This window comes from Notamacropus eugenii, chromosome 4 (genome assembly GCF_028372415.1).
Source record: "Notamacropus eugenii isolate mMacEug1 chromosome 4, mMacEug1.pri_v2, whole genome shotgun sequence".
Taxonomy (NCBI): domain Eukaryota; kingdom Metazoa; phylum Chordata; class Mammalia; order Diprotodontia; family Macropodidae; genus Notamacropus; species Notamacropus eugenii.
The window spans coordinates 175360005-175375937 of record NC_092875.1 but is presented as its reverse complement, the minus strand read 5'-3'; the positions used below and the strand labels follow the sequence as shown (position 1 = coordinate 175375937).

Below are 15933 nucleotides of genomic sequence, written 5' to 3'. Positions count from 1 at the left end.
TTTCTGGGATCAAATGGATTTCCAAATATACTCTACAAAATATTCAAAGTACAATTAATTCTAATATTACATAAATTGTTTGCAAAAATAGGAAGAGAAAGAATCCCAGCAAATTTATTCTATGACACAGATATGGATTAAGACCTAAACTTAGAAAAGAACATAGTAAAAGAATATTATAGATCAATTTCTCTACTACGTATAGACTCAAAAATATTAAATAAAATATTAGCAAAGAGTCTATAACAACATATTTTTTCAAATTATATACTATGAATTGGATTTACACTAAGAATTCAGGGTTTGTTAAAGGTGATAAATATTAAAAACATAACAGACCAAATTAATAACAAAAACTGAAATGTCAAAAATATAAATAGATGCTAAGAAAAAAAGCTTTTGATAAAATTCAACACCCATTTCTCTTAAAAACACTAAAAATCATAGGAACAAATGGATCTTTTCTTAATACGGTAAGCAGTAGTTTTCTAAAACCCAGAGTCAACATAATATTTAAAGGACTCTTTCCAGAAAAGATCAAAGACACAGCAAGCGTGTCCATGATTATTACTATTACTTAACAATACCCTTGAAATATTAACTATAGCAGTAAGACAAAAAAAATCAATTGAAGAAATAAACCATAAGCAAAACGGAAAGAAAACCATTGCTTCTTGCAGATGACATCAAAGGGTTAATTACAAAATTTTCTTCAGCTAAGTAAAAGACTATAATAAAAATCCATAAAAAAAATCTGCTATTTCTGTATAACACCAACAAAACCAAACAGGAAGAGATAGAAGGATAAATTCCATTCAAATTAACTGGAGAATGTATAAAATATTTAAGAGTCTACCTACCAAGACACACAGAAGACAACTGTAAAGAATTGTAAAATACAACTATGAATATAACTATAAAATCAGCTGTACTGTAGTTGAATACAACTATAAAACCCTCTTTTCAACATAAAGACTAACTTAAAAAACTAGAGAAATATTTATTGTTGGTGATTGTCAACTGTAATAAAAATGTCAATACTATCTTAATTGATTTACTTATTTAGTACTATACCAACAGAAATACCAAAGCATTATATGTAGAGCTAGAAAAAAAAATAACGTTCGTGTGGAACAATAAAAGACCAAGAATCTCCAAAGAATTTATGACAGAACGTGGGAAAGAAGGGAATAGGGCGCTAAGCTCTACTTATATTACAAAATAGTGATCATCAAACTATTTGGAATGGGTTAGAAAATAGAAAGTGGATCAATAGAACAGATTAAGCACATAACATATAGAAGCAAATGAATGTATCAACAATATTATTTAGAATCAAATCAAAAGAAATGTAACTAGGCAGTATCAACGTAGGATGAACTTAACAAGACTAAAAAAATATGACATTTAGTCCATTGCCTTTGGGACATTTAGTTTAGTTATGGAGAAGTCTTCTTTGTCTTTTTTTCCAGGTTATTCATTATAGTCCAAATCTCTGCATAAGTGACCTGGATACATGAGTTGTTACCAAAACAACAATAACAACAAGAAATTAGCATTTATATAGAGCTTTCAAGTTTATAAAGTTCTCTACATAATATCTTTTTGGATACTCACAAGACTGTGAGGCAGGCGCTATTATTATTCCCATCTTTGCAGATGAGAAAATCTAAGGACAGGGAAGTGAAGTGACTTGCTTCATGGTTACACAGCTAGTTAAGTGAGGTCATATTTGAACTCAAGTCTTTCTAACTCTTTAAGTCCTGCTCTATGCACTGTTTCACCTAGATGCTAATTTGTGGCCAGTGGGAAATTAAACAGATACAGTCAAGAAATTCAGTAGAAACTGACAATTCCTCCCGTGACAGACAAGGTGAACTCCTACTAACTGATAAGATGAATCAGGGTAATGAGGCTTCAAATGATACAAGATCATAGCCACGGACAAAGTCTTTAGATTTATCTGAAGTACCTTTGGGTTACCTGTGTAAATATAATGAACTGTACTCACTCTGCTGTCTCTGTGAACTTTTTAGACAGAAACCAGAGAGGACTTTTAAACCATAGAATTAATCTAATGGCAAGCTAATAGGTTCCATTAAAATAAAGTATTTCCTCATCAATGCTTCAGTTAATTTCCCTATATTTTTCATTGCAGTCATAGCACTTTCTTAATTTAAAGAGGATACAGGTGATTGTGCATTTCAGGTATACAGGATGATACATGTTGTATGATGGGCAAGTTTGAAAATTGCCAGAATTGCATTGTCAGCAAGTGCTCTCTAATCATTACCTCTAGAGTTGATTTTAATACAAGTCAGCCCTGGGAATGGTGATCAAGACTAAGGCCTGTAGATATTTAATTTGATCTAACTCTATATAATCCCTAAAGAAGACTAGCCTCCTCCCATTTCACTCCCACTAAAAAGAATTTTGGAAGAAAGAATCAGTTTGGGTCTAATTCTAATTGGTTCAAATTGGATCTTTAAGGTCAAGCTTCCTAAATTTCCCTAGGGTCAGTACACACGATTTCTGAGTTCTATATTAGATTAGACAAATCAGGTTGGCCAAAAGATGAACACACCCATCCTGGTGTGGGATAGATTCAAACAGGACTAGAGGAAAGGGACCATTCCCCTTCCCTTTTCTATTCTGTACTCGAACTACTTCCACCTTTGTGTTTTTGTCTCTTCAGAATGCTGGTATGCATTATGTGACCTTTATTGCCACTTTTTATAGCACAGGGACTTAGAAATAGGTGGAAGTTTTTGTTTTCCCAATGAGGCAAGCACAGTTGACAGATGCTATGACCTGGATATCAAGAGATTTCTGACATTAAACATGGACGAAAATATAGCTCTTCTTGGCCAGTAATGGTAATTGGCATCTTGTCAGCAGACCACATTTCTAGGGGACCTTGATCTGTCATCTTTCATATCATATTTATCATATTAGTTTTCCAGCAAGCTTTTACTTTTATCACTAGTTATTACTCTTCAAATTTTAAAATGTCCAACTTTTCCCAGAAAAAGAATATTAATCTAAGCATCTCTTACATGGGGATTGGACTACTATGCTACTGCTGCTACTATACTATTATTTTAAAAGCCAGAATTTTATTACAAAACCATAAAACCTAAAATTTGGAAGGTCAGCTAGTCCAAGGTATGCCCAAACAAAAACTGTTTCTACCTAACAAGTGAGCATACAGTTTGTCTTTCAAGCTTTCCAGCAGAGGAGAGTATACTACCTTCCAAATTAATCAGCACAACTTCTGTTCAGTTCTTTTTTTTTTTTTTATAAGCCTAAATCTGAGTCTCCAGAACTTCTACTAAGTCTTCTAGCTCTACCGTGGAAGCAAGCATAAATCTAAACTCTCTTGTATAGGACAGAACTCCAAGTAATTAGAGGTTGATACCATAAGACTGATGAGTCTTCTCCAAGTTAAATACAACCTATACCTTTTATTGATGCTAATATGACATGGTTTCTAGTACTCTCAAAATCCTGGTTACCATTCTATGGAAAGGTTACAGCTTGTCAATATCCATCCTAAAATATGACAACCAGAACAGAAAATTATAATAATCCAGATGTGTTTTAACTATGGAAAGATTTATTTTTAACTATACTGGAGAAAAAAGGAAAATCAGCAAAAGGAAAGTATCACTAGTTAGAATAAGCAGAAAAATGTTGACATGATAAAAAAAAATAAGCATTCATCTTTAATTCTCCATCTACTTTCTCTGCCAAGGAAAATTACTTTCAGAGTAGAAGGGATGAAACAAAAATGGGTTAAAGATAGTTGGAATCGAAAGGCAAGGCATGATGGCAACCACTGGGTAATCCCTACCGCTGAGGTAGATTGAGGTCACTGGAGCATCTGAGCTCAGGAATTCTGATATACTATCAGGTTAAAGTCAATCAGGGGTCCACAAAAGTCTAATCCCAATACGGTGAGTCACTAAGAAGGGTGGGACCACCAAGCTGCTTAAGGAAGCATGAATCAGCCCAAGTTGGAAATGGAGCAAGTCAAGGCTTCCATGTCATTCAGCAGTGGAATAGGTCTGTGAGTGGTACTGCATTTCCAACCTGAGCAAGATAGGGGGACTGAGTCATGAAAAAAAAAAGAATCCAAGATAAAAGAAAAAGAAAGATAATAGAGTGGCTAGCTGCTCTCAATGAGCAACCTTAACCACAATGATCCCAGATAAATTTTACCCTCAAATACGGAAAAAAATGATGGGTGTGATTTCTTTTTTAAGCCACTGTCACTGATAAATAATGGAAGATAGGACTGAATGAGGGATAATATCTTGATTTTCAAAAAAAAAAAAAAAAGGGGGGAAGAGATGAGCTTCTACAAACAATAGTTTAATTTATAACCCCTTGTTCATGCATTTATGCTGGCTGGAAGTGATCATCATTTCCTTTTTAAAATGTTCAGAAAACATTCTATTAATTATAATTAAGCTTTTGTTGTTCAGTCATTTCAGTCCTATCCAATTCTTTATAACCCCATTTGGGGTTTTCTTGGCAAAGATACTAGAGTGGTTTCCCATTTCCTTTTCCAAAATTAAGTTTATGGGTTTATAATTTGCAGGCTCTACCCTTCCTTCCCATTTTGTCCTTTTTATGTAAATCAAACATTTTCCCATTTTTACTCTTATCCTAACTCTGTTCCTCTAAGATTCCTCTAAGTTTTCTGTCCCTATTGCTATACAATATTGGTTCACAGAAAGATACAGCCTGATGAGAGGTTAAGGAGTAGGATGAAGGACTGCATGGGAGAGAGAGATTTACTCCCATCCTTTTTTATCATGTTGTCCGTTAGTGAAAAAAGCACAGTAATGATGACTGGTTAGTACCAGATGATTCATTTTTATACTGATCTTATATTTTAACAAGTGAGCTGTATGATTTTCCAGTCACGGTGGTTATGCTGGTTATTAAACAGCAAGGAAAGACCTTTGTTAATGAATGGTAAAGAGAGTTACAGGTGTAAAATGAAACACCATGTCCTATTGCTAAAAACCATTCATGCATTTCATAAACACATATACTGGCATTTCAGTGTGAAAATGGCCAACAAATAATGTCACTTGTAGCTTTTTCATTTTGCTTTGTTTAAGTGGGTTTGGCTTATTAATTCCTTCCATATAATTTATTAGAGCAGATTGGGAAAGTCAAGGAGTTTAGACAGTGTTGTACTGATGAATGGATGAAATGGATGAATGGATGAATGAATGAATGAATGAATGAATGAATGAATGAATGAATGAACATAAAGGCATTTACTAAGTGCTTGCTATGTGCCAACCACAGTGGTAAGGGCTGGGGGATACAAAGAGAAAAAATTAGTCCCTAATCTCAAGGAGCTGACACTCTAATTAGAGGAGGCAACAGAAAAGAAAATTCAGTTGTAGGCCTGGAAGTCCTCAGGGTTCAACTGTGAGACAAATGGCAAGGGCCTGAGGATGTTAGATTACATAAATAGTTAAGGCGATCATGCTGGAGGACTACAGGACAAAGAAGCAAGGCATATGGTAAGGGCTGGTGGTCCTCCACCTTAACAAAAGAAGTGGAGCTGTTGACTTTTGTCTCATTCAGTCCTTGTGAGCAGTCAAGCAGCTCAGGCAAAAGGGGTTTGCAAAGGTTCTGGGCAGCCCTCTTGGTGGGGAGGGCTCTCATTCTGAATGATTCCCAGTGCCAAAGAGGAAGAAATAACAAGGAGAATGGTAATAATTAACAACAACAATAACAAGTGCTTATACCACACTTTTAAGGTATGCAAAGTACTTTGCAAATATCTTATTTTATTCTCACAGCTCTTTAAGGTAGGTGCTACTCTCATTTTACAAATGAGGAAACAGAGGCACAGAGGGGTTAAGTAACTTGCCCAGAAATACACAGCTAATAAGTTAACTCCAATTCCAACACTATCTATTAAGTCATTCAGATGCTCCCTTAGAGAAGGAAAGGAGGAGATAGAAAACCGGTAGTGCTGACAGATCTTATAATCAAATTATACTGTATTGATTCCAGGGCACCCTAGGGCCCAGGAAGGGAGATAAAGGGAAAGGCAAGGGGGGCACAACACCTCCAGTAGTGGCAAAGCCCTCCAGTCACACATGAAATCACAGAAAAACAGGGGGAGTGGTAATCAAACCGATTCCACACAGACCCACTAATATGCCAAGTTGAAAGGGAGTAGAAATGAGAATAGTGTTATTTTGGGGAACAATTTAATCAAAACAATCCTTACTCATTCTCAACCAAATGAAGAACTGATTAGAATACAGCAGAGTAACAACAGAATCAGCCTGTTCTAATAACTGGGCCAATTCTATTAACCCACGGAGGCCATTAGATAACATACAATGACAGTTTTACAATTCTGGGTCCCAAGGTATCAAGAATGAATTTGAGTAAGAAATTTAAGTTAAATCACAAAGAATCAAAGAAATAAATAGCTGGAATGGATATTAGAAGTCAACCAGTCCAGTATCTTCACTTTATATTTGATTTTACCCATGAAGAAATGGAGGGGCAGAGAGTGTGAGTCACTTCCCTAAGGCTGCAGAGTCAGCAGAGAAGGGAATCTACACCAGGTCTTCTAACTCTGTATCCTTTGCTGTTACAATTATACTATGCTGCCTTGGAGAAAAATGGCAGCAGGGAAGCTGCTCAGTATGGGGACAAGAAAGAAGAAACAGTACAGGAAAGAAAAAGCTCACAAATTTCAATAAATTAAGTGTCTCAATTACTGTAAATGCTGCACATAGCAATCAATCAAAAAACATTACCTACACTTAATTTTTGCTAGGCACTAGTTTCAACGGAGCTAAAACTAAGGTCAAGGGGAAAGTAACTCACTTGCTCCATTATAAAAAAAAAAATTTAGGTGTTTGTTCCACTGGTCTCTCACTAAGGAATGTCCCTTACCTGATGCTTGTTGAAGAGTCGGACAGCTTCCAACTGATGGAAGACTGGGTAATGATGGGAGTCAATCTGGTCTCGCCGATAGACATCTCCAACCACAAGGAAAGCATTGAGGCCAGCACGAATCAAGTTCCACTGGTGGGCTGAAGTGTGAGACCGTAACATGTGAATACGATTCAGGTAATAGTTGTCTCCCTTCTTCCGGCTTGGGTGATCAGCTGGGACAAGGAGGCTATCAAAGTTCTGCCATGTTGTGACAACTGGAGAAAGGCCATCAAAGACTGAGAACAGTGGAGTCCCATAGGGGCCTATATATTGTTTATAAAAATGATGCTTCACCCTCTCCAATACCAGCCATAAAGGGTGATATTTCCTATTGTGTAAATTCTTTCCCACTTTGGAGAGGATCTTTTCTGGTGTGTTGCTATGGTCATCCCGAGGATAGGACTTGCCCAGCACCTCCACTGAACTGCCTGAAGATCCACTGGCAGTAAGCTCTGAAGTGATGGGTTGTGAGGTCAACGACCTACTGCTTTTGAAAATACTGCTGACCAGATTTGCCAGGCACAGTTTAATATGATGGTGCTGCATTCTTTCAGTAAGACTCCAAATGACCATGCTAGCGTATCTTCAAAGGCTCTAGAAATGAAACATCAAAGATGTAAAGTCAGCATTTATCCTTGTGGAATGCAAGTAAATATAATGTTCTTTTCTGTGATTTTCCTGTATTGATCCCTATTCGTCACCTCTACCAAATATCCCCCCAACAACTACAGTCACATTGACTACTTAACATTGAAAAAACTTAAAAATAATTTTAAGCTGCACATTTATCTCCACAATCATGCCCCTGATCTTCAAATGTTTTTCTCAATGGAATGTGAGCTCCATGACAACAAGGACTGCTTCTTTTTTGTTTGTTTGTTTGCATCCTCAGTGCCTAGTATAATTCTTGACATATAGTAGGAGCTTAATAAATTAGTGCTAATTGATTGACTCTTTTCACAAGAGTTTCCTTTTTCTACTTTATGATATACTTGATACGTATCAACAGGAAAATAGTTATAAACTAAAACCATCTTCTTTAATTTTTCAACTTTCTCTGGATCAATAGATGCTTATCTAATAGAATTCAATAAAACCTCAGTACTCTGGGAGTTAATACCTCATTTGTAAAATAGACCCAATGCTTTAGGGAAGCAAGACTATTAAAAAAAACTTCCTAAGTATACAGATGGAAAATAAATTGAAAGGGGACACAGGACAGATGTTATCCTTATCATTAAAAGGCTATCATTTATTTTTTAAAATGTAAACAGTATGGATTTTATGGTTTTATTGGGGATGCATTACTCATTGCTGATTATATTTCTTGAGATTCTTATTAAGTCTATAAACATGAAAGCATAATAATTAAGATAATCTTTTTTGAAGTGTTGTCTACAAATATCACACATTTGAGTATTTGGTACTCCTTATTAATCTTTTGCACATTTTTTAGAAACAATAGTATAGTCAAGAAGCATTCAGTAAGTTCTTAATAAATGCCTGTTGACCAGTACAGTAGTTGGCTTCAGGGTCAAAGCACTCAGATTTGAATCCAGGGTCTAATATTCACTAATTATATGACCTTGAAGAAATCTCTTCATCTCTTTAGGTCTCTGTTTCTTGATCTACAAGATGAAGGGGTGAATTAAATGTCCTCTAAATCTCCTTCTTTAAGGTCAAATGAAGAAAATGGAAAAACATGACTGCAATGTTATTTTCCTGTATAGCAAAATGAGACTGCTTATACTTACAAACTTTTTAAATAAGATGTAGAAATATGACGATGAGATAGTTATTTTTGTTTAGTGTTAAAAAAGAAGATTAGACAGAAGTGCTGAAATGTTGATTGATAAGGAAAAACAATGCAAAACAGCTATTAACTATTTATGCAATGAAAAGCGTTTACTTCCCCATAACTGTACATGTCATCATTTAAATTTAATACTTCCACTGTCATTATGACCTATCAACAATTAAAAAACACATTTTTAAAATCCTATATTCCAAAATACTCATTCAATTAAATGTGCAAAGCACTGTACTAGGAGATGGGAATAAGTAATAAAAATAGAAGACAAGGTGCAACATCTCAGAAGAATTAGAATCCAGTGGAGTAGAGAAAGCTGTGATGATCATATTAATAATAACAGTCCCCAAATCAGGCTTACACTGCTACTTTTTGAGGTCTCCCTGATCTTCAGACCTTATGGAGGGGTCCGTAGATTGGCTTAGGTGGTTAAAGTGTAATCTTTGGCTTACTCCAAACCTCCCTTCTCAAGATGGGGCATAAATTGTGTTTCACAAAACACCAGGATTGGGCAGAAACTTATTGAGTCCATGAGAGAAACAGGCATTTGATAACTTTTGCAAAAGTCACTGAATTTTTGCATACTTCGACCTGAAGTAACGACATTACCAATCTAGTTCATATCTCTTCTGTATTCAAATTAGGCTGATTTTCATTCTATATTAATACATTTATTCCCAAGTACAACTGAAACTATTCCCTCCAAAGTTATCAATGATTTTTTTTTTTTGGCCAAATCTAATGGTCTTTTCTCAGTCCTCATCCTTCTCATCTGTCAGCTTCATTTGACACTGATGACAACCCTCTTCTCCTGGACATAATCTCCTCTCTGAGTTTTGGTAACATTGCTTTCTTTTGGTTCTCTCCTACCTGTCTTACCATCCTTTTTCTGTTTCCTCTGCCAGATTATCATCTTCATCATGCCCCTTAATTCTGAATGTTTCCCCAAAGTTCTGTTTTAGGTCTTCTCTTCACCCTCTTTATTCTTTTCATATACTTGTTGGCTCCCATGAGTTTAACTATCATCTCTATACAGATAATTCCCAGATCTATATATCCAGCCCCAGTTCATCCCCTGAGTTGCAGCCCCACATTATCAATTGTCTATTAGACACTCTGAATTGGAGATATGTTTTAAACTCAATACATATAAAACTGAGTTTGTTACCCCTCACCCTCTGCTAAAAACCATCTCTCTTCTAAATTGCTTTGTCCGTCAAAGGTTGCATCATCTTTTCAGTGACTTAGAGACTCAGATAAGCACAGCATTATCCTAGACCATTTACATAAATGAAGACATCTTCAAGTCACCTATCCAATCTTAGCATTTTATACTGTGCATTTGCACTGTTTATTTCCATTACAATGGAACTAAATACTATATTTAACATAATTATAACTCTGAATAGTGTGAATTCAAATACATATACTTCACAGTATTCATCATTCAAATTTGTGTGTTTGTCCTTCGTTTTCAAAGAGGACCATGACATCAGAGAAATGATAACATGACTTGCACTTAACTTTGTTTTGAATGAGGGAGGGTCATGTACCCCACGTACTCTGAAGCTCATTCAAACTAAGTGGGATCTAGCTATGCAAAAATGGCATTCTTTTTTTGTCGAACTGAGATTCAAGTATATACATATACACTATCAATTGTGTGCTATATCTTCTTGTCTTAGAGAATAAAAAGTCACTCACCAGATACTATGGACTGAAAGTCCTGAGACATATCATTGAAACTAACTAAGAAGCTAATTCTTGTTTAATGTATAAAAGCATGAGTAAGTCAAGGTGTTGTGGGAACATTATACTTCTCAGTTCATTTTTTTTAACATGGGCTAGTTTTAAAAAGACACTTTCATAATAACAAGTAAGAATGTAAATTATTAAACAGAATTGTAAATTTGTAACATGTATAAGAGATCTGATTCCTTTAATCAATCATATCACTGTCTCATAGTGCTCATATTGCTGCACATAACCCACAAAGAAATCTGACACATCAGTTTGTAAGGACCCTTTATATTTGTTGTAGATAAGTCATCAAAAAAGACAGATATGACTGATAACGAATTTTTAAAATGTCAAGTCAACTCAACATGTTTAATTAATGCTTGCTCAATTGACTTGACTATTAAGAAGTGATGTTCAATCAATTTTTGACCAACTAAACAACATCCTTGAAAGCAGGAACTATGCAAAGCACTGAGGAAAACAAAAGAAAAAAAGCAAAAACAACAGTCCTTGCTTTCAAGGATTTCATGGTGTAATGGGGGAAACAACATGCAAACAGCTACGTACAAACAAGACACAGTCAAGATAAAGTGGAGATAATATTACAGAGAAGGTTCTGGCCTTAAGGGGGATCCTCTAAATTACACACAAAACATTCCAACTATTTTTATCATCTAAGTACCACACCACAAAGGAAATCCCTTCATGATGTCCACAGTCAGTAGTATCATTAGCAATCATTTTTCTATTGAGTGAGGACACAATTATTAATTCCACAACATTGTTCAAGGGCACTATTAAACTATTTCTGATGAAATTACTCAGAAAGGTAGTCTTTTGAGGAGATTTTTGCACATGTACTACCATTTTAATAGAATGACTGGAGCAAATTGACAAAATTTAAGAAAAAATCTTTTTCAAAACTGTCAGCTTTTTCATTATGACCCCTAAGCAGTATCCCACCTTTTGCCAAATAAAGAATAATGTCAATCAATTGCCCTATTACACTTCTAACACTGCTCTTCTGCTCACTAAGATAACTTGGCTTATCTTCATCCAATGTGTCAACAGATTTTCCCTTCATTAAAGCCTGACCATGAAGAACAGATCAACATGTGAGATTCTGACAGCTGGTACTTTTATAGACCTCAACTCTATGCTGGTTTCTGAATCCCTTAATGATCAATGTGGGATCAGGGAGACCTTTTGTTTTTTGCATCCCCTGAGAGAATATATTCTAATTACTTTTACTTTTCATAGCAAGTGAAATGAAAATTTATTAATCACTTTCTAATCTAGAAAATGTGTTTTAACATAGGTTAATAAGGACTTCTCAAGAATTAAGACTGGCAATCTAACCTATTTTTGAGAAGATCATTAGATGGAATGTTTGAAATCTTTGAACAGGAACCACAGGGACCTGAACTGAGTCAAAATATGTTCCCACTGGTCATTCATTACTTACACTGCTGCACATATTAGACCTGCTCGCATTATCTTCTAAATTCTGCACTAAGAAGTCTGAGGTATTTCTATTACTAACAGTACATTCATAATAATTCTTATCCTTAGTTTGTCTTATTTTAACAATGAACTAATTCACATTTTTAATGAAAATGGGACATCATATTGATTTAAAATGTAAAGTCATAGGTTTCTTACACTATTTCAGTAGTATATCTACAACAAAGATTATGTATGGCATTGGGAATTCCCAAGGCAGCAACTTGAATACATCAAAAGATTTTCTGGAGTAGCAGCCAGAGGTAAAAGAGAGAATCAGTGGTAATGCAATGATATAGAATGGGGACTCATGCTACAAGCAAACACAGTCTTTCTATGCATTTCTATAATTTTAGTATCACACAATTTAACACTTATCCCATAACATAGCAATTCATACTTTAAGAGAGTCATCTGATTAAATAAAAACACACTGGGGTATGCGTGGGTACAACCAGCACACCCTGTAAGCATATTCATCCTAACCACAATCAAGTTTCCACTTTTTAAAATTTCTCATTATAAAGATTTATTCACATTATTTTGTTTGTCTCTTCCAGACCTAGCCATACAGGCTAGACACTAGCATATGATCTACATAAAAGGCAATGTAGGACATGGGAAGAACATGGACTCTGGAATCAGAGAACCTTGGTTCAAATCTTGACTATGATTGTTTATTACCTATAATGACCTTTGGCAAATAACTCATCCTCCAGCAAGTAATCTGTAAAATCAAACATTAGTGAACTGCTTTGTAACGAAGTTCTAAAACACTGAGAATTAGCGGTGCAGAACAGAGTATTGGAAAGGGCCTGTTCCCTAACTCACAAATGGAAAATAACATACATTCAACAGCAAAATCTTCATAACAACTTCACTGGGGTTCTTGGTGTTTTTTGTTAAGGCAGTTCAACTGTGAGACATGTTCTATAGACTCAGAGTGAACTCTACAAATGTGTTCATTTGTGGTCTCATTTTGTCAGAGTTGTCTCTAAAACTGTCACTGGCTTAGCGTCAACTGAAAAATGTCTCCCCAACTACACTGTTCTGTGTTAGTTGTCTTCAGTGACAGTGTAGTACTACTACAGTGTAGTAGATGGGATTCTTAAATATGCATGTGTTTCCACATACATGATGAGAGAAAGCCACACTTATCAGTAGTTAGGTACCCGATCCACAATTTTCAGCTAAGGCGTATCTCCCTTCCAAATGCAGATGGTGTGTTACACACAGTTCAGAGCTGTCCCGGGAAAGCTGTTTAGGATGCAGCTGTTTGTGGCATATTGACTGACCTTTCCTTCTCAGTTTCTATTTCCACAGATACTGGAAGGCACTTAAGCCGCATGCATATGATTCTCAAGTTCCTTTACTGCTCACCCTCCATTCCCCAATCCTCTTTTTTATTTTTTCCCCTAAAGCATATTTAAATCTCTTATCCTTAGTCACATAATTCTTTATCTTTTCAGCCTCTGGTTTCATTTCCACAACTCTGACCCAATCAAAATGTAACTGCTGCTTTCTATAAAAGGCCACTCTCCTCTCAACAGATACTGTATCTACTGGAAAAAAGCGTGAAAACAGGTCTGTGAGTGCACAGATATATTCTGATTATTCTGGCCTTGGCCTTCTACTGAGTATATTTTAAGAGTACTTTTCCTTTAGCTTTTTCACTGAGTAAATGTTTCATATATTCAATGGTGTCACTGTAAATGATTTTGTGTGAAAAGGTAGCACAGAGTGATGGCTCAGAGGCTACAGTAAGGAAGATGAGTATATTCCACCAACCAGGGTAATTCCTAGGACCCTGAGAGTTGGAGTTATAGCTGCATGGCCATCCCTCAATAGAATCACCCGACATGCCAAGGCAGGTGCAGGGAGAGTGACCAAACTGGTCCTAGCCCAAGGAGGGAGAGAGAACCTGAGAGGAGATGGAGGTTGGTGCAATCCCTAAACTACATGTCACTTATTTATTTACTTGGACATATGCCTTTGCTATGCCTTTATTTATGTGTCTAGTGGCAATAATAAGGCAGATATTTTGAGGCTGGTAAGTTTTCATGTTTAAAATGCATAGCTAGTTTTTTGTTCTGTTTCAGTTGTGCCCAATCTTCATGACCTGATTTGGAGTTTTCTTAGCAAAGATCCTGAAGTGGTTTGCCATTTCCTTTTCCAGCTTATTTTACAGATAAAGAAACTAAGGCAACCAGGGTTAAGTGACATGCCCAGGGCCACACAGCTAGTAAGTGTCTGAGGCCACATTTGAACTCAGGTTCTCCTCACTGCAGGCTGGGCACTCTATCCACTACACCACCTAGCTGCCCCTAGCTAGGCAGATTGATAGAAAAGACCAAATCTCTCTTCCTTAAGACAGTGAGTATTTGCCTCCTTCCACAACTTACACAAATTTCAGTTTTACTGCAGACAAAAATCATAAAATACAAACATAAGCATTAGCTATGTAAGTCAAGGTCATGAAGAGGAAATGAAGTCAGCAGTAAAGCAAGAAGACTTGGGATCATATCCGAGCTCTGTTTCAAACTGGCTGTAGGGCCTTGGACTAATCATGCCACTTTCTCTTCTTTAAATGTGTACATAGCAGATGTGACTCTGATAATGATGCAGAATACAAAGTGAGAAGGTAGAAATGGGGGATTACTACCAAGTTTTAAGAGAAAACAATTTAAGAGGTGTGAGAAAAGGAGAAGAAAAATATTAGAGATGTGAAAAGGAAAGTGAAGCTGTCTTAAAAGAAATTGGATATTCAAAAAGCATGAAGATTAATGCAAGTTGTAGAGCTTTAGGGGACAGCCAGAGAAGGAGTATATTGATGAAACCAGCTAAAAAGACTTGGGAATTGGGATCAGTCCTGGCAGATTTTCTAGATAGACGGAAAGGATCTGCAGAGAAGAAATTTGATTTGTTTTAAATTAACAGTAACAATAGCTAGCTAGAATTTATGTAGAACCTTCAAGTTTTGAAAAGGACTTTACAAATATCATCTGATATTCACAACTCTGGGAGTTAAGTGCTATTATTATCCTCATTTATCAGATGAGGAAACTGAGATGGTTAAGTGACACACCCAGGGTAATAATGTCTAAGGCCAGATCTGAACTCAAGTCCTCCTGGCTCTAGGTCTAGCACCCTAACCACTTTGCCACATACTCACTACTTGTGGTTTAAGAAAAGACTTTTGATTTAGAACTGACAGGTATTCAGAAAGGACTCTTGCTTCTTTAGCAGCCAAGGGATCTAAAAGAAATAATTCTACTTTGAACTATGAATAGAAGGAAGACCGAACTGAAAAAAGGAAGTCCAAGGCTGTGGTAATCAAAATGAGGGTGAAACAGAACAAAAGCCTATAAAGAGAGTGATAACCACAGTGAACTGTCATATTATAGTGAATGGTAAGATGAGACTGCCTGTGAAACTTTCTACCCACAGGTCCCAGACTCTCTATCTTGGAGTACTGATCTGATCCAACCATTCTGGAGAGCAAATGGGAACAATACTCAAAGGGCTATAAAATTGCATGCACCCTCTGACCCAGCAATATAAATACTAGATCTGTACCTCAAATAGATCAAAGAAAAATACCCATGTGTACAAAAATATTTAGACCAGCTCTTTTGGTGGTAGCAAAGAATTGGAAATTGAGGGGATGCCCATCAATTGGGGAATGGCTGAACAAGTTGTACTATATGATTGTGATGGAATCCTATTGGGCTATAACAAATGGCGAGGAGGATACTTTCAGGAAAACCTAGAACTACATGAATTGATATAAAGTGAAATGGGCAGAACGAGGAGAACATTGTACATACACACTAAAAGCAATGCTGTAATGATGATCAACTGTGCATGACTTAGCTATTCCCAGCAATACAACA

General features: G+C 36.1%; 1 protein-coding gene across 12 annotated transcripts in view; it reads right to left on the bottom strand.

Annotated features, from left to right (window-relative positions):
• FARS2 (phenylalanyl-tRNA synthetase 2, mitochondrial) overlaps positions 1 to 15933 on the bottom strand; it is a 643321-nt gene that overhangs the window by 505601 nt on the left and 121787 nt on the right. For all 12 annotated transcript variants that reach the window (XR_011965889.1, XM_072603731.1, XM_072603724.1 and 9 more), the window contains one exon: positions 6946 to 7581. Coding sequence is in view for 11 of the 12 variants with exons in the window: in XM_072603731.1 (XP_072459832.1) it covers positions 6946 to 7560 (615 nt within the window). In the remaining variant the exon portion in view is untranslated. The remainder of the gene's footprint in view (positions 1 to 6945; positions 7582 to 15933) is intronic.